Consider the following 25,807-nt stretch of genomic DNA (forward strand, 5'->3'; position numbering starts at 1 on the left):
ATAAATGGCCGCGTATACCTGCCTTTTTTTTTTTTTTTTTGCTGCTGCAGTGTGGTCGAAACGCAATAGTCAGGTGCCGCCCCTGCCACGTACCACCTTCTCCTCTTTTCATTTCCCGCCTTTCACGCTCTTCAACTCCCCTCCCGCTACTCCCATGATGAATGCAATAGAGGCTTGCTCAGTTCAGTTAAACTTTCCCGCTTTCGCTGTGCTCGCGCGCCACTTGATGGGACCATTGTGTTTTTTTTTTTTTTTTTTGTGCTTGCAACAGCTCGAGACGACATTTTTAAAGACGACAGTCTTTCTTGGGCTACTTAAACCCAGAAATTTTGGTCTGTCTGTATGACTGTCTGTGACTCGATTCAGCGACCCGGCCAAAAATAAGTAAATATTGCGCAATAGTCTTATATACTCACAGCCAAATGCAAACGTCTAAGCCCGGTTTTTTGCTCATACTTGTCAACTTTGTTGAACAAGAACAATACATTACGCAAATATAAGACAGTAAATTAGTACACAAGGGCCTTTATTAAAGGGCCTTTATTAGTGCTCCTTTATTAAAAATTTATGGATGCTTGGTTTTTCGATAGCAAATGATATTCTACATCTAATGCAGAAAACCGCCGCCTGCTGTTGCCCGCGCCACCTCCTGGCGGCACAAGAAAAATCACGCGGCAACAGCAACGTAAGGTTCCACTAGCTAGGTTCCACGTTCTGCTTGGAACGCACGTGGAGCACGGCCACGCGGTTCTATAAACATTAAAGTCCGCCGCCTCGATTCACGCGCGTCTCCGCCGTACTGCGGCGCTGGCATCGAGGAAACCAGCCTGTAGCAGTGTAACGCGGTAAATTCAAATCGCCTTGAGCAAACGTTTACCTTGGGATGAGCGCGACGGTACAGGAACAGCATGAGAGGTGAGCGGGAAAGCAAAGGTGAGCATTTCCCTGGCAAATGTATACAAAGACTATCGTCTTTTGACGACATTTGCAACGAAAGGAGCAGATACGCGGCCAATTTTTGTTTTTGTGTTTAATTTTAACTCTCCAATCTCCTACCATGTTTTTAACGCGTCCATTTCTCATTCGCTGCCACCAATCCAGAACGCTAGTACTCTTGTTTCGGTACTAATATTTTGCATTAAATATTCGTAAGGTATCCTTTGCACTGAGTAATACGGTAATGCATGACCCATGCAAGCAGTTCTAGTAGTTTGTAACGGCTTTGCCTATATTTTGCCGGATGATGTTGCACCTATAACGGAGTCTTCATCCTTTCTTAAATCATTAAAAGTGGTCTTAGAAAATCCAACTGATTAGTGCAGTTACGCGGTGATGTAGCTTATGTTATTTATTTGAATCTTCTGTGTGTGTATGTGTTATTTGCTCCTACACTTTGTTACCTGGGGCATATTGTATTGTTGTTAACGTACCTGTTCTTGTGCAGAGTTTATATGATTGCCATTTTCCCTTATTACTTCTGTTGTGTCTAGATTTCCTGCTGTTTTACTTTTTAAGCTTTATATAACGATGTATGGCAACATTGCGTGTATTGTGCACGCATAATGAACTCGTTGAATATCCTCATAATCCCCCCTATGTAATGCCCTCTCGGGCCTTAGGGTATGAAAATGAAATAAGAGTATATTTCATGCTCAAGCAGTCTTTCACCTGTTTTTTTTTTTTTTCTGTTGTTGTTGATGTTTTTTGACCGGGCGGCTGAGTCGAGGGGCAGTCAAACCAAACAGATTATGGTTTCCAAATTTCAGCCGAAGAGCTCATTAGTTTGGCAGTCAATGTTCTTTTCCGTAACATACGCGGGCGGTATTTTGCGAAGCGGCGAGAAATGAGAAATGAACCTGCTCAAAACTTCGACTCAAAGAACTTCGGTATAACCAGTTTAATCAAAATTTGCATGGCCATAAAGTTTAAGCTCGTTGAGTCGTCAAACAGAATATCGTTTCATTCAATGTACTCTAAATCGAACAGGAATAACAGCCTTTTTCCGGTAACGTCGCTCGTGGAAACCCATCCGTCGCCCGTGGAAACCCATCCGCGGGACTTTAAGAAACCGGCACCTAAAAACCTTTCGTCCGCATTAAGAATGCTTTGAAAACCCTGTTGTCCGTTCAAGCGGTCCCGTTCGCTGCATTACAGCTGACGGAGGTGACGTATAGAGTTATCACGGATCGCGTGATAGTCCACACAGCGTTTTATCCGCGCAATTATCGCAAGTGCTGCGCGGAATATCTTTTCAGGACTGTATTGTCCACGGCACGTTAGAGAGAGAGAGAGAGAGAGAGAGAGAGAAAGAAAGAAAGAGAGAGAGAGAGAGAGAGAGAGAGAGCGAGAGAGAGAGAGAGAGAGAGAGAGAGAGAGAGAGAGAGAGAGAGAGAGAGAGAGAGAGAGAGAGAGAGAGAGAGAGAGAGAGAGAGAGAGAGAGAGAGAGAGAGAGAGAGAACTTTATTCTTTAAACAGCCCTCGTCCGGGCCGTCGTGCCACAGTCTCTTCATTAGGAGACGGCTGGTCCGTAAAACTCCCAGAGGTCCGCACTAACACGAAGGCAGTGGGCCGCCAGAAGTTCTTGCGTCGATTTGACATCTACGCCAGGACCCGGGTTCAACCAGTCCTCCCAGGAAGCGATGCGGGAACGCAGGTGTGGTGGTATGTCTGGCGGATGGCACTGCCAGTAAACGTGTCGTACTGATGGGTAGGAAGGGCAGTTGGGTGTAGAGCAAGTGGGACGCGATAGGATGCCATGCATGCAGTGGATACGGGATGGAGTGATAGGAGATGAGGTATGTGCTTTCCGAACCACAGATGCGGCTTCACGGGAGAGGGCGAGGTGGGGGACCGGGAAACACTGCCTGCTTGCGCGTAGCGCGCAGAGATGCTGTCGGCGTGCCCGATGTTCTGAAATCTTTTGAGTGCCAGGGTGGTACACATGGGACCACAACATGGGCGGACCCGGGGAGAGTACTCGGGTAAGCTCGTGTGCTCGAGCATTGGAGTCCAAGTTGGCGTGGCCGGGGACCCATACCAGCGTTATCTTGTGGGGAGGATGGGCGCGAAGGGCGCAGTTGAGGGTGTCAGAGGTATGAGGGTCTGTCGTGTATCGCGAAATATTTCGTAGCGCCTCCTGTGAGTCACTAAACACGAAAATTGGGGTGGCAGGGGGCTCGAATTTCACAGCGTATTCGACGGCGGCGGCTATGGAGAATTCTTCGAGGGTTGTACAAGTTGGGGCGCTTTTTAAGTGGACAATGGTGTCTACAGATCGGGTAGGGCTATGGAGGGCGATAGCACCATCTCTAGAAGTGGAGTCAAAACTGGCGCCCGTGAAGTAGATTGCCGCACCATGCTGTTTAAGCCAATTAATGCTCCTGTTCAATCAATGCTTTTGTGCGTTGTTGCCTGCGGACCAAGTTGTGAGCAGGGTGCATGTGGCGAGGAATACGCTCAATTACCAGGTTTGGGGAAAAAGACCAGGGAGGAGGTTCGGGAGGGATTGGGGGAAGACTGTCTGTTGGGTAGTTTAAGAGGGTGAGAATCTTCCCACCTGAAGCCGAGAGCTTTAAGCGTTCAAGTTGGGCCTGGAGGTGAGATGCGATCCGTTCCTCGAGGGTATTATGAATGCCTAGGGCTAAGGCACCTTGTGTGGCGGCATAATGAGGTATCCCCAGTGCCAAACGGTACAGGGCACGGAGGGCTCCTTCAAGGCGGTTTGTCTGGGCAAGTGAGAGGCAGAGGTAGGGCACAGTGTACAGGACGCGAGATGTCGCGAAAGAGTCCACAGTGCGGAGAAGGTGAGGCTCTTTGAGGCCTTGTGTGCGGCTAGAAAGCGCTTGAGAAAATGAGAGACCTGAGAGATCTGGGAGTGGAGTATTTGTAGTTGAGGAACAGCAGATCCATTGCGTGTGAGGGTGAGGCCCAAAATTTTTAGTGAATCCACTTGTGGTATGGAGGCTGCGCCAATCGACAGCTGTATTAAAGAGCGATCGGGGTCAGGGCCTCGTCGGTTAGACACCACTAAAAGGCCAGATTTAGATGCTGATATGTTTAGCCCGATGAAAGATGCATGGTCGAGAATGGTGGCGCAGGCCAATTGTAAGGTTTCCTTGATATGTGCCGGTCGACCGAAGTTCACCCAAAGGGTAATGTCAGCCGCGTAGATGGAATGGTTGAGGCCGGGGATCCTCGCTAGTCGCGGGGGCAGTGATGACAGGGCAAGGTTAAAGAGAGTGGGGGAGAGTATAGAGCCCGGAGGGGTCCCTGATGTGAGATAAAAAGGGGTAGCCTGTGAACCGGGAATCGAGTAAGCGGCAGTGCGGTTCGAGAGGAAATCTCGAATGTAATTGTACATGCAGCGGCCGCGCCCCGTTGATGCCAATATGTCGAGGATGGGGGCATGAGCAACGCGATCGAAAGCTTTTTCTAAGTCTAGGGCTAGAATAGCCCGCAGTTGGGCTGAGCTCGAAATTTCGTACACATCCTCTTTTAGGCGGAGTAGGGTGTCTTGGGTGGAGAGGTGGGCTCGGAAGCCAGTCTGGGTGGCAGGCAAGAGAGCGTGATGTGTGAGATGCCACTCAAGACGAGTGGCATCTCACGAGCAGCTTCCCTGCTCACGCTCGAGCGTGAGCAGGGAAGCTTCTCACTAGCTTCCCCTCTCACGCTCGAGCAGCTTCCCGACACACGAGGTAAGCGAAATGGGCCGTAAGTTGGTGGGCGTATGGGGCTTACCAGGTTTAGGAAGGAGAACAATTTTTGAATGTTTCCAAGTTTCTGGAATTCGGCCAGTTTCCCATATGCTATTGAAAAGGCGGAGAAGATCTTGAATACCCTCATCTGGGAAGTTTCGAAGGAGCTTATATTGCATACCATCTTCACCCAGTGCGGTATCTCGTCGTAGACAGTCGAGAGCGTTGAGTAGTGCGGCCAACGTAAAGGGAGCATCCAGAGGAGATGGTGAAAATGTGTGAATTGGAAGTGCGGGAGGTGGGTTATCTGAACTGGCAGGGAAGTGGAGGAGTCGCAGATCATTAGCGAGTTCTGTAGGAGAAGCCCCCGTGTTGAGCACGATACGAGAGATTGGTTGAGAAGGGCAGGAGGGGTGAAGGGGGGCAGGAGGGGACACGGAGGAGGCGCCAAGCACGTTTAGTGTGCATTCGTGGGTTACATATCGCTATTTCAGTGGGCAGTTGTTGTTCTCTGCCCGGTACAACGTTAGAATGCCATTCAATTCAATTCAATTCAATTTTAGTTGCTGGTAACAGACGGTGGTTTTTTGGGATAATTATGCAGCATGGCAAAGCCCAATAAACCACTACAAGGCTCAGCGGCGAGCATAACCCCACAAATATATATAAGCATCCTTGAACACAGTAAAGTAACGTGGGTACGTACAACAAAAGTAGGAAATGGTTCACAAATACAAGCGTACACTGAACATAGTAAAATAACATGAATACAATAGAAGACTGAAATAATCAATACATATAATTTACACATTTTTACGAAAATTCACAATATTTCATAAGAACGCACGCAGAAAGCAGACAAGATACATTGTATATCTTGAAGGCCAATCAACACATATTTGCCAAAAAAGACAAGAGTAATCGGTACAGTGTTTACGTTTTAACTCTGAAAAATATTTACGTACTTCTTTGTGTGCAAATGTGGCTATGTTTTGGTGTGTATTCAAAATCTATGGACGACCATGGGCCAACATTTGGAATTTATAACTGGTACAGAAATGTGGTGTTTTCCACAGTTCATAACGTGCATAACGTGTATTTATACTTGAGCTAGGGTTTGTGAGCCGGCGTATAAGATTAGTAAATATCTGTTACCGGGCGGAGGTAAATGACGTTTTTATGAATGTACTCTATTTTTATTATTTTATGCATTTTGAAAGAATCCGGTATTGTATGGAGTCGATCAATATTTGACATCAGTCTAATCCTTTTTTTTTTCGAAGGCAACAAATTTTTGTTATGTTAGTCTCAGCTGTACTGCTGTGCACCAAGAAGCGGTAGTTTAAGTGTGAATAACATTATTCTAATGAATCTGAAGCGTAACGTTTACCGGGAGTAGTACGCAGGACCTGGACAAGGCACCACAAACAGCCGAAATTTTTCTACAAAAATAATCGATATGGTTATTCCAGCTGAGATTGCAAGTGGCATATACCCAAATAATTTTGTGTGCTTTGATCATTTCCACAGATTGGTCGTCGATGTATATCATTTGACGTGAACTGATTTTTTTCATCCTTGGCATAGAAAATAATGGCTTTTGCTCTGAAAGGACTGATTTTTATTTAATTTAATTTTGGACTTTCAATTTTCTTAGTGCTAACTAAACTCATTTTATCAAGTCATGTATATCGAGTCCATAAAAGACCGAATTACTGTCGTCGTCGTAAATCACATATCTTACGCCTTCACCAATGTACGTGATGAATAACAACGGACCCAGGGCAGTTCCTTAAAGGGTCCATGAAGAGAAAATACAACTTTGTTTATCTTTAAAGAGTTAGGCTTCAGTAGATCACTCAGCTCCATTCCGGCCACGAAAGACGTTTTTTAACCGTAAAAACGCAAGAAATACTTAACAACTTTCAAATTTCGCGCCACAGTGACGTGTTATCGCCGCGAGTGACGTCATATGGGCCATCACTAAAAACATAATTTTCAGTGGGTTAGGTGCACGTTAGCATTCAAGTGATTCGATCAAACGGAACCAGCGGCCCCACTGCAATCGTCCAGTCATGTGTCCTGGCGATGGATTAGTTCGTCCGCCGTCAATCGCCCAAAAAAGATTCTGTGGCGTCATAGAAAAGTTGCTGGAAACTGGCTAGCGAGTCGCCACAGCTCCACACGTTTTATTTAATATCTCTGTTATTTTTTTGAAGTTTACGATGAAATCGGTATCATTTTTATCAGGACAAAGCAGCCTTTCTAATCAACCAAACTTGTATTTTGTCTTCATGGCTCCTTTAAAGCCAGAGCAGTTCCTTAAAACGTCTGGCTGGTAAGCCAGAGTTTTTGAATAAAAGGTTGATTTGTGGTTATACTAGAAAAAAAAAAAAGCATTGGCTTCTAGTGCCTAAGTATGCCTCGAGCACTGATAACGGTATGCCACGCATTCTGTGTGATTCAGTGTGAACGCCAAAATGTTCCTTGGTCGGACCCACGCCAGGCTGTACGGGCTACCAAAGCTCTGTTGGTGTTTTTGCGTAGCACTGTCTTGGACCAAGTGTTGTGACTAACTTCACTGCCAAACTCTGTGTACGTTCTTGAAAATTCGTGCGCATCACCTCGTGTTTTCAACATTTATTTATTTATTTATTTATTTATTTATTTATTTATTTATTTATTTATTTATTTATTTCACAAGCCCTCATGCTTTTTGTTTTTTCATATGGCGTAGTAAGCTAAGCGAAATGGCTGGGCTAACCTCGCTTTTACCATTAATGTTCTTCGTCCCACGTGGCAGGGCTTGCCGCAAAAGCGCCATCTTTGCGTCACGCCCTGTCACTTAAGCTGACATGCTGCACGTTCCCGCATGCTAATATAGTGAACCCGCATCTAGAAAAGATAGTTTTAGCTAAGGAAAACCGAGGTCCCAACACAACCTCCATTATGAAGTAACAGATACGGTGAATGAAAATGTAATCGTTCGTAACGTTCACATCATACACCTAGCGCAGGCACCCATGAATTTGGTATAAGTTCACTGTAGCCTTGCATCGCAGTTCGTGGAGAGACGACTATTGCTAAAGCAGCTCTCAGACCAAAATAACTGAAATTTGATGCCGTCCGTGCGAACAGCTGCGTCTATCTCTTCAAAAAGGCAAACGAAGGAATAATGAGGTAGTTTATGCATTTTAAGCAAACCCCCAATTGCCTCAGCAGCTGTGAGTAGAGCTGCTCTCAATGCGCGGGCGACTAAAATGGCTTACCATTCAATATTCTCGCTTCTTGGAATTGTACTCACAAAATAAAGCTTCCCATTAAGCGACAAAAATTTTCAACACTTCGCGCATTTATGACATTAATGTCTCGCTACAGCAATTGTGAGTATGCATTTGGCTATCGTCGAGTATCGGTAGACTGGCTGCGCTTAGATGACGAAATTCCAACGCATAAATGTGAAGTCGTCCATGAAGTGAATGTCCTAGAGTCGTAGAATGGTTGCCTATATGACAAAATCGTTCATAAAGCGAAGGTCCTTGATATTGTGAACTTTTTATCGTGGTGCTCCAAACATCGCTTTCAAGGATTCAAGGCGCTTACTCGTGGCAGGGTCGGATAGGAGTAAAAAAATAGGGCGCGTACTGAAAAGTAAAATCCATCCAAGCTGGAAACATGTTCCCCGGCTATCTATCTGCACTGCCGCGCTTAGTCACCCTTGGCGGTGAAATTTCCCCGACGGTTCCTGCAGCTGGGAACGAAGGCTAGGTTAGAGTTTGCGCGGATTTCCTTTTTTAATATTTCTGTGCTGCTTTTACAGGTTGCGATGCATGGCAGCAGCCAACCCGGCAATCGTGGCACGGTTTAACGGCACACGGGGGACTACACGTGGCCGCGCCGCACACTCTGCTGGCAGTTGCTGTGGCAATCAGGTACGTGTTGATACTGTTCTGTTTCGCTTATATTTCACAGCGTCACGCGGCTACAGTCCGAATTCCCGCTAACGACATACCAACACTCTCAACGACGAAAACTTTCGAGGTTTCCCTAACGAGCCTTCCATATTAAGTGTCATCATCATCATCAGCAGCAGCAGCAGCCTACTGAGGTCCTCATTCCGCGACAATTTACAAATTCTCCTTCGCGGCAGCCAAAGACTATCTGGAATGTTAAATTTCCTGCGAAACCGATGATTGCAACGAAAACGTAACTTCCGCCCGTTTTTCGGTTTTCGCACTGCTGGTGAGCGCGATGTAGCGAGCTTCTTCCCCGGCTGTAGTGTCCATATTTCTGTCAAAGGCGAAATCTATTTATCTTACCTCCACCTACACTAAAGAACCACAGGCTGTGGTCTGGTGACGTGTGCCAGACAAATGAAAGAATTAGGAAACATCTCACCGTATAAAAATTACGATGCGTTCCTCTTAATAGCTTTCTTTTAGCCATTCGCTACTCTTCAGGTTAAGTTATAACAAAAGGAGGTTAAGTAGAAATAAAACAGGCAGCCTAGACCTACAGCCACTGGCTTCGCGCTTCCGGAGAGAGTAGCGGACATGGTAGCAGAGAACAAGCAGCGGACGTATGCAGAACACTGTAGTACCAAGGAAAAAGAGAGTCACTGATTTTGGGAGAGCATTGCGAGAGACAGCACCGTGCCTAGCGACGGAAATGATTCATCGGCACTCCTTTACTGCAAACAGGTGATGTGGCAACAAATCGTGGAATGAGCGTGAAGGCTGTTCCTTGAAAGTCGGGTGGATGTTGAACAAAGGCCTCCTTATAACCCCCTGGTCTTGGCATGATTACATAAGTCAAGGTTTCCAAACCAAACCAAAACAAAAGAAAAATAGACCTGGCTGTCTGGAGTGGACCAAAGCGCGAGGCTCAGTAAGAGTCATTTTGCCAGAACACACGTCCAGTGTGCCAGGGTTAACTGTTATTTCATTTCTGGCTCGCCTTGTTCCTTTTCGTTACGGACACATTACTGTCATAAGAGTTTTTGTGTTCTTTTAAATGCCACTGAGAGATTTCCTTCCCATAATGTTATTTGTGGTCTCCATTGTATCACGCGTGAAGGAGCTGTAAGCGCATTTTGAGAGCCCCGCAGAGGGTACGACTGCTCTTCACTAGGCATACAAACAGCAATTACCGCCACTGGCGCGCAATTTCGCGCGATCACAATTTGAAAGCGATCGTTGCTTAGTATTCTCGACCCGCTTGGTCACGACGTATACAACAGCACCTCGGACATTTTGACCCCATCGAGGGACCATGACCGATCACGATAAATCTGCCTGTTTTACTATTTCAACAAAATGGATAGCTAGCTGGCCGAGTTGGTGGGTGTTCATGTTTAAGTGGTACAGCGCGAACAGACGGAAAACAGAGGGACAAGGCACAAGATAAGCGCTTTATACTATTCGTTTAATGACCCCGGGTGCGCAGAGACGCACTCCGCAGGATTCACAAAACAAACGAGTGAAAACATCCGTCTAAAGCGAGTGTTGCTCCTGAACAGATGTCGTTGTGACCGACCCCTCCCCGTCACTTCAGACCGTACGCCCCGAAAAAAAAAATGCGATAAAGAGCAAAAAAGGCTCCCGCTGCCGGACTTCGCACTCAGATGCTCTGTTTCAGCTCGGCGGAAAAAAATAAACAAAAACAACAAAGCTAAACAAGGTAAACAACCATGATAAACAAGCGGCCGGCGGTCTTCGATAATTAAATGAAATGCCACGAAGTTAACACCTACTATGGCCGTTGTTGTTTCATTGTTGTTGAGGTTGTTAGTTTTCTCTAGTCTCCGCCTCCTACCTGGCATTTTTTTTCACCTGTATACACAATCAGACAAATGACTTGAGCGCCTGTAACGGCAGGTGTTGATAGTCGCTGTCGAGAGTGACATGCCCTTCAGGAATTTGAAGTTCACCGCTGCTGTCTGCCAAATTTCAGATTAAAATTTTTATATAGTCGCCTGCTGAGGCAAAACCATTCAGTGAACTTGTGCTGAAGCGCGAGTAAAAGCTGTAAATTCGTGGTTTGTGACTTACGCCGGCGCGTGGCATTGCCGCAGCTCGTTTTTGGGTGACGAATTGTGACAGGCAGGCACCCGAGTATTCTACCACTGGGCCACATTTTAGGTCTTAATTAATGTGATTCTGTATCAGGCGCCCATCTGAAGAACAAAACGTAATATTTAAGCACACGCTCTACTATGACCAGTGAAAGAAGCCTGCTGACCTGTCATTGAGGACGCAGATACTGTGCTCGCGTAAAATGTTCTTCAAAAGCTGCTTCTTGCGTCGCATTTCGTGCTACCCTACATAGTGGGGTGAGGGTTAAAGTCCCCCCAAACAAGAGTCTTTCCTGCAAGTGAGCTCGGCAGTCGATCCAAAGGACAAATAGACCATTTTTAGGATCTGCGTAAACAGCATAATAGCAGTCTTTTTTTCTTTGCGGACTGGACTTGACACGCTACGTGTTCTGGAATCCCTGCACACGATATGCATGGACACTCGTAGTGTCCTTACGAAAGAGCAATGCCTGGGCGAGATGAATCACACGTGACACAATCTGTTAAGCGTATGTTCTAACCTAATCGACTTTCAAATGTCGCACAGAGGGGTGTTCTGTTCAAGACAAATTTTCGAAAGTTTCTAAGTTCTCCTTGAGGCCGTCAGAATTCTACTGAAATATTCCAACGCTTGAATCACGGTTATTTATTAATCGCAAAAGCAAGCATCCCCCTGCTGAGATCGTTCAGAGCCGCCTCCATGGCCAAGCAAAGCGCGAACTTCGGGTAGCGATCGCATATGATGGCCTTCAGAGCTGCGAACATCCTTGGGGCAACAAGCTGACGGAGCATTCCTTTTGAACTGCCGAGTTGAGCACCGATATCAGGGTTTTGGATGACCAGGGCCCATTGCCATCGTGGGGAAGCAACTGGTAGCGCTCTGTAAAGTTCTCGTAACATCGCCAGAGCGTGGTGGTACGGGAACTTGGTGGGTGGTCGGGGTTTAAAGTCCAACTGAACTCCAATTTTTGACAACGTAAAAATAATGTCACTTAATAGTATTCATAAAAGAGTGCGAAATGCAAAATACTACGTTTCAAACATGAACGCGAGTGACGCAAACGACATTGGCGTTTTCGGAACCGAAACTGAATAGAAAAGGCGGGCATTACCGGCGACCGGACGTGACGTACGTGATGGAACGGAAGCGGCTGCGCTAGAACGGGAGGCCGCTCAGGGCCGCCTTCAAATGCGCGTGGTAGCATCGCGTTCCGCGCAGAACTCCCACTAACGTTTGCCCAGGATGATGGAGTTAAGCGCAATTCCGACATCGCGTTGCTATCAATCGACGTGCAGACCATACGAGTTATTTTTTCATCAGAATAACTGCCATTGTAGCAATCCTTGGCATTGCGAGTAAAAAAGCGGGTCCTGATTTACAGAGCTACGAGAATCGAATTATAAAAGGGATCTAAAACTATAAGCCAGCTTCCACAGCTAAATGATGCACTAAAACACGAAATAAGTTACCTTTCTACTGCTGTTTGCTACTTTTACCGGAGACGTGTGCAGTTGAAGACATTTTACTTTCCAGTAAACTAAATCTAGTGCTCTACAAAAGTAAATACTTCATTTGGGAATTGAAACAAAAAAATCAAGTTTATTGTTTATGAGAGGAGCAGTTTTGTTAGCTTTCGCACTTCGCGAAGACGACGGCCGATAATTGTGCGGATGTATTTGTTACCACGAGCAAGGCTGATTTTGGTTCACTTAGCTAGTGAGGCAAATGTCGCCCAAATGTTTATACCCGCGTGTACAACAACTCTAGTTAGGTCGCAAAACTTTGGTCATGTCTAAGGGATGCAGGTTGCGTTGGCCCAGCCCAAATATTGCAAATGTTGGACGCGGAAGTGCGAGTGGTCAATAATTTATAAAATATCTTTTTTTTTTCAGTAATAGATGCAGTAAGTATGACAAATGTAAGGCAAGTGTGCGTGTAGCGCTACTTTTTTATTTGTTTACTAGAAATACTGTTTACAAGTAAGAAGAGTTTTGATAGCTCCAGAACGTTCGCAAGCGCGCGTATAGTTTGTAGGCTTCTGGTCTCTTTTATTGCACTGAAAAAAAAAGCGGATATTGCTACCTATGCGGTTAGTTTGAAACATGTGATGGCGACGGCGGTACAGCGCGGTGGTGTAGCAGAGAAATAACGGGCGAACGCGTACGTCCCTGCGTCCGACGGAGCGGCGTGCAAGTCGCCGGAGAAGCGCGAGCTCCACGGGACAGGTTCCCCAACCTCCGTCGCAGACCGCTCGAAACTTGTTTCGGTGACACTCTGCCAGGTGCAAACGTCGTCTGCACGGCGCTACTTTGAACGACGGTACCAAGTGGGCTGTATCCTTACGAAGTTTAGGATTTCGCCAAGGTGATTTTAAGAGCTTAGACTGCTTATTGGGGTCAAATTTGGGCAGAGAAAAATATGAGTGAAGCTGGCCTTTAAGGGGCTGGAGTCTGACCGCAATAAGTGCGCCGAGGACAATGAGTGATCTCTAAAAATGTTTTCTTTCTTTGTTTATTTATCTTGCTCGCAAGAAATAAATAAACTATATTTATTTGTTAATTTATGATTTTTATTTAATTTATTTGCTTGGATTTATAATGACCGGGTTAGGGTGAACACCCCGACCATGTCTTTCCTTTCTGCATATGTCACCGTCCTCCTTGGACTCTTTCCTACCGAAGATGTCCGCGGGCCTTCGCTGTTGGCGCACTTCGGCTGACGACTATTGGTACAGTCCTTGTGACTGTATGGGCCCATGCACAACTTGCAACACTGTCAGAGAGAGAGAGAGCGAGAGAGAGAGAGAGAGAGAGAGAGAGAGAGAGAGAGAGAGAGAGAGAGAGAGAGAGAGAGAGAGAGAGAGAGAGAGAGAGAGAGAGAGAGAGAGAGAGAGAGAGAGAGAGAGAGAGAGAGAGACTGCGGGGATAGGAGGAGAGGGGAAAATGTAGTAGGTGTAGTTAAGATAGTTAAGAATAATAGTTGCAGAGAAAAAGTAATAAACACTAATAAAATAAAAAGAAAAACAGTCCTGCTGCACGGCGTTGAGGTAAAAGTTTCTTGCTGTGAAGGGTAGGCTGCAATGTCGTGATTACACGAACCTTTGCCGTGCTTAGCGACATGCCCACAACGCTGACAATGAGAACAGCGTACTGGCCCGAAGAAAGAACTCTGTCCCTGGATGACCTGTGAAACCAAACATGAAACCGGAAGTTTAGAGCGACACTACCATAATAGTTTGCTTTTGTTTCCGTGTTTGATTGCTCCCGAGAGGGTGACTAGGGGTGAACTGAAATAACCCCGAAGTCCTTTAACTACTCAAGAAGGTTCGTGTCACTATATTCGTGTCACTATGCTCCCAACATTCTAATGCGAAAGCAATGAGTTACATAATGAGAGCGAAAGTCGCCGTCTGCGGCAGCGAAAGGGCTTCTAAGATGGACGACGGCGCAGAGAGACAAAGAGCAAAGAAATTGATCGGAAAAGAAAATTAAACAAGCATGTGTCCGAATGGGAATCCAACACAGGCCTCCGGAATGCGAGCCAGTCACGCATCTCTACACACCAGTTAGTCGACTAATCTTTTTTTTTTCTTTAGTGTATGGAAAAGTTATAGATACTCACGATTACATACACTGATTAACACATAATACAAAAACTAACGGACGTCCAAAAAGAGGCAATTCAGCCCCACTAAAATTTTGCACCCTTCAAAGCTCGGGCGAGCAGACACATGCGTCCGAAAGCTATATGAATACTTCGCCGCATAAACCTCCCGCACCAACGTAGCCTGTTCCCGAAAAATGGACTCAGTTGGCCGACGGGTTCCACATGCCGGCCAGTCATGCGAAACTTCCAGAAGCTATAAAACCCTATAGCAGAACAAAATTATTGTAGAGGACCCGATTATCATCTCAAAAAGGCAAAGATCGGGTGATGTACAGAGTGATGTCCATGCTCTTTTTGATAGCCGGTTGCAAAACATTCTAGAAAACACCGCATTATGGCACAGCACAAAACAATGATAAATTAACGTCTTTTTACACGAAATTTTGTCCTGTGGAATGGTAGATGAACGCGTTTACAGCTACACGAACATATTAGTTTCGTGCGTGGTGTTCAGGAGTCCACGGTGAAAAAGACCAAGCACCCTGCGTTGTAGGGCAGGAGGGCGGCGAGGGAGGAGGCCGGTTGCACGAATGTGACGCAGACGAACTTGATGCAGTCCCGGGCAGGTCCACAGCAGATGCTTCACATTCACTTCCTGAATGGCGGAGTCGCAGAACGGGCAGGTGGAGTCGTATGGGCCGCGGTAATGCGAAGGCCAAGAGGCAGTCACGGACGGCGTGAGCGCCATCCCAACGCGTTGTCTCCGCAGCGCAACCTCGTCTCGGCGAGTTTATATTAGGTCCCCAGAGAGGTTTGAACCACACGGGGACATGAGGGCTCGAGTGGTGCGTCGGGGAGTTTTCTTCTGTTGTGCCAGGTTTCCACAAGGATCTTCGGGGAAAGTGGTCGCATCAAGGTGTACGGGCGACTATCCATGTCTGCCTCCCTGCTGCCGGGTACAGCTGAATGGGGAACCCATTCTATCCGGATCTGCAGTAGCGTGCTTTGTGCTAAGTGGATAATTCCATCTACGAACGATGTGGCTTGTGCCACGCAGCGGATGTCGTGGATGGCCTGTGTAGAATCAGTCAAACTTTCGCAATTAAAAAAAAATCAGTCCGGACGATTAGTCGGGAGTAGGGTCTCGCCAGAACAAGCGGTAGTATTGAGGCCAGTCCATCATGCATTGCAGCTAATTCAGTAAGATACACTGGTGGCGGCGAATTGGCCGCATACGAACAGGTTTGGTCAACCTGCGGTAACTGAGGGCAGACCCGTGCCGTGTGTGCCATTTCATCATTTGGCGCTGGCATCCACTAAGAATGATTAAGGTGACCCCACGTTAAAGCTGCATATGCGCATAGCATACCCACACAGGTGCATTGGCCAGTGACGATGACTGCTGCCGTTTCACCCACTCCCATTTGGTTGCGACGTCAAGGCAGCCAACCGCAGTCCCCACAAACCTACTCAAAATTATTTGTGATTGACGGCGGAAACTGCCGTCACAACCTCCCAGACGATCCACCAATCTACAGTTTTTGAGCGTCTATCTCGCCGCAGGGAATAGCGTAATTGATCTGATGATACTTAGGAGTAATGATTAGATGCACATGAAAAGTTTCGAGCTGAAGTCCAGAAGGGAACGATGATGGGGCCCTTGAATCCTCTAGATGTACGTAAACAGAACCTAACAAAAAAAATTTTGATATAGCTAAACCACCCACCGGTTACGAGGCGTCACATACCCGGAAAAGTGTGTTGGCCACAGGTTAACGCCAACGCACAACACGAACGACCACGCACTGCTTCGAAACGCCTGGTCATGCGCATTGGCAGCGACGCATTCCAATCCGCTTACAATGAAACAAGGTCTGGAGTCCATGGCCCCTGAAGGAGTTCTCCAGGTACGCCCGAGTCATCGTCTCAACCTCTTAGCCGTGGACACGCGGAACATTGACTCCACGAAGTGTCTTCTGAAAGTGTCCAGCATTGACGGCACCCCGGTTAAAGCGTATGAGCCTCGTCCTAGCAATTGGGGTGTGTGCTTCATAAAAGGAATACCGGTAGGTCTCACCGACGTCGATATTTATACTCCACAGCATACCCGTGTAATCTGCCCGGCGGCTAAAGTAAAAATCAGAATGTGAGAGTTGTTATCGCCACGGAAACGGCGCCTGAGCACGTCACCCTGGGTTATACGCGATACCGAGTCTTTCCATACGTTGAAAAACCACGGCGGGGTACAAGGGGCCAGCGATATGGACATGTGGGCTAGCACATGCAACCTACCCGAGCGGTGTCCTCGTTGTGGTGTACGTCACGACCGTTCAGTCTGTACAGCCGAAAACCCCCAATGTCCCAATTGCATCAAGAAGCCAGAGTTCACGTTCGTAAACTGTAAGGTTCTTCAGAACGAAAAGGATATTTACAAGCTGAAGAGCATCAATAACACTGAATACAACTCCGCGAAAGGTCGATGAACAGCGTGAGAGCAAGGATATTGTTGCTATGACAATGATCGTAAAAAAGAGCCTCCTAACAGGCATACCAAAACGCCTGTCAAGTCCTCTCCCCGTGTGAATATGGACAAGGACTCCCCGCCACTGGTAGCTGCAATAGCGGCCTCAATAACCAACGCCGACACCAGTTCCTGTGTGCCCAACCACACCTGCAGCCACCACTTCCCGCTCCCAGCCATCACCGAAACGGCAGTGTGAGCGCCCACCAGCAACAAACTCCGGCAATCTCTTTTCAGCTATACCCTCACTTGTGGACACTCTGCACGCCTTTCTAACCCCCTTTTGTTCTTCCCCTGACGCTCCGGCCATCTTGAAAATCCTGGACTTTGCCGCTCCACTTCTGTCGCAGTGGCGGTAAAATGCAAGAGATACGAAAAAAGGCCACCATTTTCCAGTGGAACGCTTGTGGACTCCGCCAGCGCCTTCCAGACTTCCGTCACTTTGTGTATGAGCACCGCTTCCCACTGATTGCAATTTCTGAATCACGGCTGCTTGATGACATTAGGCTTTCCGGCTACATACTATTTCGATCATCCACTGGTGTGGCACTCACAAGAGTTCTTCTCGCCGTCAGAAACGACCTGACCGTACAGCCTAATCTGCCTCGGTATGCCTCAAATGAGTACGTGGCAGTGACTGTGAACACCGCTTTCCTTTCATTTACCGTCATCGCTACGTACGTTCCACCTCGAGCATGCTTCGACATTTACGTCCTCCACGACATCATCCAGGCAATACGCCGCCCCCCACATCCTTCCTGGTGATTTCAACGCGCACCATCCATCTCGAGGAAGCCTTAAAATGTCAGTGTAAGAAAAGCGCCTTTTTTATCTTTGTCATCAGAACGGACTGGCGGTAATTAACACCGGTGACCACACCTTCTGTCGCGGCAAAACATGAGTGCTCTTGGTGTTGCCTTTGTTTCCCTCCACTTCCTGCCCGCGGCGCATTGGCACATAGACGTGGAGGAACATGGGAGCGTCATGTACAAACATACATTTGTCTTGATGGTGTCTCTGGTAGCCATCGAAGGCGCGCAGTCAGCTGCATTAATTGGGGGACGCTGCCGCCATTGATGAATCGGAATCATCTCTCCCGTCGTACGACAAACTCTTAAATGAGACAAAACGAGTTCGAAGTTTCTCCACCAGAGTTTTAGAGCTGCCACAACCGCATTTGGCTGACGCTGAGTACGAGAAACTCCGCGCGTTACGTCGTGGAGCAGAACGAAGGGCCCGGAAAACGATGTCATCAGTAGACATACGGGCTTCCAGGCGTGTGCAGAAGCAGATTTAAATACACCTACAATAATTGGCTAGACTGGAATGGCAGAAATTCTGCTCCAAATTGGACCCTCGAAAGCCTCTTTCTCAAATATGGCGCCTGGTCCGAGCCCTTCGCATACAGCCGACACAGCGGCGTCGCTTTGAGTCTGTAGCTCTCAAGCGGCGTGTTAGCGTTGTGAATGTAGCGGAAGAATTTTGCGCCAAAATCACTTCCGCATCAACAACCGCTTCAACACTTGGTTCACGTTGCATCGGCACTTCACAATGTATTGCTGCTAGCACAGACGTTCCATTCACAATGGCCGAACTGTTAGCTGCGCTTAGGTCGGTTAACCAAGGTTCGGCTCCTGGCCCTGACGGCATTACATACGCAGCATTGTCTCACGTTGGCAAGAAGGTCAAACCATTTCTACTTGCCATTTTCAATCGTGCCTGGGAGCCCGGTTGTTTAGAGGCCAGCTGGAAATTGGGTCTCATAGTTCCTGTTCTGAAACCCGGAAGGATACACATGGACTTCCGCATCACAAAAGTCTCTCACAAAAACCAATCCCCGGCTTTTACAAGGCTTACAAGCCAAAGTGCTTCGTGTTTGCATTGGGGTGCGTAACATACTTGGAGCCCTCAGGGAGAGCATAGGCGCATCTTTCCAACTGTTCTCTGCCAGCAAGATCTCCTCGTCACGCCTGAGGTGTGTGACAAGGACTGCCGACCACCCGCTGGCTCGTGACCGAGCCAGCCGGAATCCGAGGTACGTGCTATATTATCAACAGTCTACCAGAGCCCCCCCCAGATCATTTGAAGCCACCATGGACATTTGCCTCCTACAAAACTACACTAACCGTTCCCGGCATCCCGAGCAAACTAAGTTGCCTCTGCCTGCTCTGAAATTCTTTACATTGGAGCACATTACCACTAACTACCAAAATTACATGCACATTTTCACGGACGGATCGTTGATGGATACATCATCTGCTAGAAAAATGTGGATCCCGACAACCTCCATAAAAATTCGCGCAAACCTTGGTCACAAGACTTCGTCGATGGTAGCTGAACTTACTTCCCTGCGTGCTCTTTGCAACACATTTTAACTGCTGAAGCTCAAGTATAGGCAATCTTCACCGACTCTCGAACAGCCCTTCAGCAACACAGCTTACCCAAGAAATTAATGACCTGCACACGCGGGCATTAAATAACCACCACGACGTTGTTCTTCAGTGGCTTCCATCTCACTGATGTGTGGCTGGCAACGAAGAAGCCGACGCAGCTCTGCATCCGCAATTTCAGCTCAATTATTACTGCAGTGCCTTTCAAAAGGCGTGACGGAGCGGCTCTGGTTTCATCGGTTTCCAAGAGCTCGCAGCAATTGCTGTGGACTGACCCCTATAAGACCTCCGTGCCGTTACACACAATATATCCAGAGTGCTGACTTCGGATGCCAAGCCGTCTGCGCAAGCGAGATGAAACTGTCCTGCATCGCATCAGGCTCAATGTGGCTTACACTAAGCATTTCCTTTTTAAGCTTCGCCAGGTTTCCTCACCTTTGTGCCCGACCTGTACAGCTCGCGAGGATCTGAAGCACATTCTTTGCGCATGACCTCGCTACGAACTTGAGCGTACCACGGGTAAACTTTATCTGGGTCTGTCCGTGTCCGCTCAGATCTCTTCGAAGCATCTCCTTGGTCCGTGGCTTACAGCGGGCATGGCATGTCGCGCAACAAAGGCGCTCTTAACGTTCCTCCGGAACACTGCACTTGACAGTGAGCTATGAACTCTCGGACAAATGACTATATAGCCTGATTGTGCGTGTGCTTTTTATGCGTTTGTGTGTTTGAGCATTCATGTGTGAGCGTTCTTTTCATATATTTTCATCTCACCTTCACCCTCATATGGTGTAACAAGTCTGGCGCCTAGCCTGGCTGACCTCACCTGCCCCATAAAGGAGTTTCTCTCTCTCACTCACCCGCTCTGCACGATTCACGGTACTGCATTGACCAAATTACGCCGCAGAAGTTGGATAGCAGAAGGGAAAATCAAGTATACAGCTAGATCGAAACACTTTGTCTGAAAAACGTGTAGTTACGAAACAATAAATGAAGAGAAAACACACAATTAAATAGCCACTCGTTTCATATTGTTGAACCACTGCAAAATCTTGTCACTATTAATGCAATTTCGGAGTATATCCCCAGGCGCCGATATATAGTACGTGGATCCTAGAACCACCATACGGGCGGGAATCCAAACAGCTGTACTTCTATACGGGAGCGTTCTCACAAACATACAAAAAGTATGTTATTTGGCATGAGGCAGAAAAATATGCATGGGTGCGCGCTTCCGCTACAGCTGCTTTTTTGTATATCGAGAGAGGGGGGTTCACGAGTGAAGTCGTACGCGGCATCGATGTCATGTGCACTGTAGGATGCCTCGATGCATGCACGTTTCATGGAGGCACCCTAGTGCGCTGCGTGCAGGGGCGCCACAAAATCCAGCTAGCCGTTCGATTCAAAATCGCCTGCAGGTGGCTACAGCCAGCATCCCATTGACGCTGCTACTAACGACTGTTACTTCCCGTTTGTACGCGCTGGAGATTAATACGCATGCGGGGCAGTGCCAGTGCTTTCAAAGAACGTGGGATTTGTAATTTTCCAAAGTGCACTTATTTCTGATGCGACTGCAGTCTGCTACGATCGGGCTGTATGCGCGCCGATTATTAGAGCAAACACCCCAAGGCTCTCTTTCTTCGCAATGGCGGCACATTTGGTTGCGTGAAAATGCAGGCAAAGCGAAGGAACGTCTAGAGAAAAACAGACTTATTTATTTTTATGACGTCACCTATGACGTCGGTAGCGGGAAATTTGTAAGTTTGTGACTGTTAGCTATCTTGTTTTTGTAAGTTTTTGACTGTTAACTGTCTTGTTTTTGTTAAAACAACGTCCTTCGGGTGAAATGGAGTTGAGTGAGTTATTAGAGTTTACTTCTTTCCAATAAAAAACGGTGTGTGATGTCACTGCCTGCATGGAAGGGTTTATGTTTGCTTGAAGGGGGTAGCAGCTCCACCGCCGAGGGATGTCACTGGAGCTGTAAAGCTTCGTCTAGGTATACTTTCGCTCGCCGTGATGTTATTGAAGTCACGCACGCAAGCGTCTTTTGACGCCATCAACTCGCGGGAGGCGAAATCGTAACACTTATCTGCTGTTGTGACGCAGCGTCCCTAATCATGGTCGGTAATCTCTATTTATACAGAGGAGAGGCAGATCAAAGTGAGAGGGAGTAAGCAAATGAGGAGACTGTCGGAAACAGTCGTCGCTGTTTCGTTCGCAGGTTCCTGAATGACACCGGCAAAGGGAAATCTTGGTGACAAGAGGTACCATGACGGCAGCGGACACAAAAGTTGGCGGTGACGTCAGCGTGGACGCAACCGCGGAAAAGCTGGGCCAGAATGGTGAGCAAACGGCGCTGGCATGATTAAGAGGGTAAAATTTGCTGACATGCATGATAGAGTATTGAATCGATCTCTTAATGCAGGAGTACTTTCATTTTTGTTTCTTACGTAAAGTCTGATGGTGCTCTTTCGTAGGAAGCGTGCTGCGGGGATGGGGTCATGTGATCGCACGTCACATTTGTGTGTCTGGAAATTTTTGACAGATGTATCATGCGGGCAGTGTCGCCAGGCTCGCCACCGTTCCGTTCACCATCACCACAGAAAGCACAAGGAGAACTCAAAACAAAAAAATCCCCGGCCATCTCTACTAACGTGAAACCTTGGGACTTGGGAAAGAGGAGGGGGGGGGGGGGCATGCAGTGTACAGGTGTATTCTTGGCGCCTTGGCGTTTTTGCCAACGGAGATGAAACCGTTTGGGGGGTAGAGGTTACAAAAGTCTTTGCTACAAAAGTCTCTTGCCTTTGAAGCACGATGCGCTCCAGCGCGAGGCGTAAACGAGTGCCCCGGTATTTTTTTAGTACGCGTCACGTTCTGGCGCGAGGCGTAAACGAGTTTCCCAGTGTTTTGGTACCGTGACTACATGAGACGACGATTACGACGACGACAGGAGACGCCAACAGCCCCAGCACCCAAGGGGCTTCGCCCCTACAATAACTACAGTTCACTGTGACTTACACAGCGTAAGGAGTACAGTATAGCCCACTCATAGCGAACCCAGTTTTAACGAAATCCCGGCTATAACGAACAAAACTTCTTTTCCCGCTCCCATTTGTATACATAGATTTTATGTCCAGGTATAGCAAAAAACGGCTATAACTAACTGATTTCCGTTTCCCAATGTTTTCGCTAATAAGCGGGCTGGACTGTATTCAAATGGTGACATTCGCCCCCTACTGGGCGGTAGAAATCGCCACCGTATAATATAATTCAAGCTGGGTCTCGTAAACAACCATCCACATGAGAGATGAGTTCTCTCGAAGCGCCTTCCTATTGCGAACGCCATTGTAGGGGATGGTATTGTTTTCACGCCACAAGAAGAATCAAGGTTGTTTGTGAGATAGCGCCGAAATTAAAGAAAACCAAAACTTTGAAAAAGTTTCTGGAATGTTGGATGGACGCCTTTGCGTTAAAAGGATTACGTCCGTAGCCCTCCAGTTTATTACCGATGTTAGCAAAATACAGCAAACCTTGTTGATTGCTTGATTGAAGGGTTTTAACGCGCCGTTGGGCCCTCTGGATTAATTTTGACCACCTGGGGATCTTTAAAGGGACACTGAAGTGAATTTGTCAAGCTCCCGTTTTTGCTTGCACTGCGTAGACTGGCTCAAATTAGCACACTTTTCATCGTTTTTACGATTGACAAATCGGTAATTATTTTACAAAGCGCGAAAGAAGAAAAACTACCATGCGCGGTTTGCGGCGGCCGCACCAACTAAAGCTGTGACGTTAGGAGGAGCGGGCACCGTGATTGGACGATGCCCAAGGTGAGCAACCAAACAAGTTTCGGTTTCGGTTTCGCTTCTGTAAAACACAACCGTTGGCGTTGTTGGATGGGCATTCTCAATAACTCAGTAATCATCGTACCGCGCTTCTGCCATGTTGTCACCTGTAAAAATGCATAAAGATAAGCCTCTCAGGACGGCTTGGAATCGTAGCATTCACTAGCCGAAGCCTACGCAGTGCATGAACGCCCTCCGCGTACCCGCAGACGCCCAAATGTCATGCGCTTTTCCCCCATATTTGGAGCTTGCCTCATGCCTGTATCGTAAAAAGCGTGTTCGCACCAGGCCAAGGGTCTGTTCATTCTGGCCTGTGCCCACTGCCTGCAAGAGTCGGTGCTTATGGCAACAGCACGCCAACGAGAACTCGCTAGCGCGCCAGTGCCAGCCTGCGCGCGTTTTGTGAACTAGTTCGTGGAGCCATGAACGTTGCGGCCCAAAAAAAGGTGAACTCAATATGCAAAACATCGGCGGAAAACGAAAAAATTAACTTACAAAAAAAAAAGCATGCACCCGCGGGGTTTCGAACTCATGACTTGCAAAATACTTGCGGTGGCGTACCTAGGGCCCCAGACCACTCGGTCACGGGCCGGGCTCCGCTGCCCTTGGTAATATAGGGTATATATTGTACAACCATTTTACACTTTTATTTAGTTTTGGCATTTCAAGCAGTTTAGGTGACTATTTGTTGTATTGCGCTCGTGCAGTAAGCGTCGCCCGAGTTTCCACAATAGCTCACGTCTAGCAATTGCATTTCGTAGACGGAAAAGCGTTCGCAGATGCGTAGTCGTGCTGCTGTCCGCTGTGCTTGTTCGCCCAGCGCAAAAAAGTGCTTCCCGCACCCTAGTTTTACGCTGTACGGTAAAAATATCAGTTGATTTTATTTACTTAGTACCTATATTGACTTCGCTGACTCTTCTCCCGCCTTCAAGAGGCCTTATATTTTCCTACTGGCGTACCAGTCAGCGAAGCGTCGCATGTGCGCTTGTGCAGCGCTTGTGTGAAGCGACCTTGACTTGGAGCTAGATACAGTGTACAAACTAACCAAGTAAAGAAAGGCAGATTCTACCATTCACAAACGTGTCCTGGCTTCGTTTCAACTGAGCGAACGAATTGCGACGACCCGTCGGCGGCCGGCGGACGAAACGCTGGGCCGACTGACTCTGTCTGAAGGCCGGGGAGCCGTGCATAGCGCAGCCAATTGCGAGCTCGGCTCCTCTCGACGTCACACGAAAACGCCGCAGAAAATAGGCGAGCGTAAAGAGAGGAGGACAGCATTTTCGAATTAATTTTTCTACTAAATAAAATCGCGTAAACGCGCCCAGGGTGGTCGAAACATGGTCTGGGGACTCCGGACTACAATTTGCGCAAGTAATCCCGCAATGTTTACATATCACTTCAGTGTCCCTTTAATGTGCGCCGAAATCTCGTACACACGGGCGTTTTTGCTTTTTGCCTCCATCAGAAAAGCGGCCGGGAATCGAACCCGCGACCTCGTGCTCAGCAGCGCAAGCCTTAGCCACTGAGCCACCGCGGCGGGTCACAAACCTTGTTCGGGCCGCCTCTAAGCAAGCACCACTGGCTAAAAAAGGGCACCATACAAACCACACGCCTACACCAATGGGCCGGGATGAAGCTGTAGCAGAGAAGGCAAAGGGCCTGGACATCTGAGTGGATAGAGGGTGAGGTGATCATGTGGTTGCTGGGCTGTCGGTCGCCAAACTCTTGCTAAGACACATTCTCCACACATGTGTCTGCGGAAGTATAGGACCGAGTGACCCGGCAACCGATGGTAAGCTGTGTAATGCAAGGTTAAAAAATTAAAGCCGTTCCACTCAATGTGAAAGCTGTGGGAAGTGCAGAGCAGTGATTCGCCATAATGGGCTGTAGCGCCGTTATCCGCTCACTGCTACCACCCAGTGCAATTCAAATTTCCCGTTTTCGCAGTGCTCGCGCACCGCCTGTCTGAAACTGCGCCAGTGGGAGTTCTGTTCTTTTTGTGCTTGATTTTCCTCCCGCACGCGTTGCACTGCCCTTTTTTTTTTTCGCCTACTACCGTAAAAGCCAAAACTAAATGAACGCGGGCGCTGCCGGTTAATTACGTATATTTTGCCTCAAATGTACCTACAGTTTTATTTGCGCGAAACAACGGGAAAATATATATATATGGCGAGCGCCAGCGGTTAACGAGTTTCGAACGCTTATGACTATATAAACCGCTTGGCATCGGGCTACGCTGCAACGACAGCCGCTACGACGGAACGGGCCGTGTGGCTCTACTTGGGTCCAGCGAGTGAGCTACGACAAGGTGAGCCCCTAAGAGCTCTGCACTTAAAAATTGCGCCCTCCTCCCCGCGAGGGAAACCCTGTGTAGATGCGACGCATCGTGGGGTTCACTTGGTGTTTCCGTCGGATTGATTCTTAAATCGCGTGAAACGTGTCGGGAACGCGTATGATTAATTATGTTTTATGATTATTATTATGCTTTATTGGCCAATCTTGGTCAATCTCTCTAAGTGGTATGCTTGGGACTTCGCTGTCGCGACGACCTTTACTCCATCATTGTTGCTGTAAGTGGGAGCTTCTTTTCTTTTATTGCAAGTGCTAATCATTGCCCCATCATGCGTTGTATCAGTAGCTTCTTGACGTAGTTTGAATGAGTAAAGGATATAAGGCGCGTTCG

At 47.6% G+C, this 25,807-nt stretch overlaps 1 protein-coding gene across 6 annotated transcripts in view; it reads left to right on the top strand.

The window, feature by feature from the left end:
* LOC144145711 (solute carrier family 35 member G1-like) overlaps window positions 1–25,807 on the top strand; it is a 69,933-nt gene that overhangs the window by 31,763 nt on the left and 12,363 nt on the right. For 4 of the 6 annotated variants that reach the window (XM_077677398.1, XM_077677402.1, XM_077677401.1 and 1 more), the window contains exons 2-3: window positions 8,515–8,626; window positions 21,504–21,624. In XM_077677398.1, coding sequence (XP_077533524.1) covers window positions 21,552–21,624 — 73 coding nt within the window. In that variant the 5' untranslated portion in view covers window positions 8,515–8,626; window positions 21,504–21,551. Of the gene's footprint in view, window positions 1–8,514; window positions 8,627–12,660; window positions 12,672–21,503; window positions 21,625–25,807 lie in introns of all 6 variants that reach the window. The other 2 variants (XM_077677399.1, XM_077677403.1) reach the window with 1 other exon arrangement.

Source organism: Haemaphysalis longicornis, unplaced genomic scaffold, assembly GCF_048455015.1.
Source record: "Haemaphysalis longicornis isolate Haplotype H1 unplaced genomic scaffold, Haemaphysalis longicornis Haplotype H1 scaffold_7, whole genome shotgun sequence".
Lineage (NCBI taxonomy): Eukaryota > Metazoa > Arthropoda > Arachnida > Ixodida > Ixodidae > Haemaphysalis > Haemaphysalis longicornis.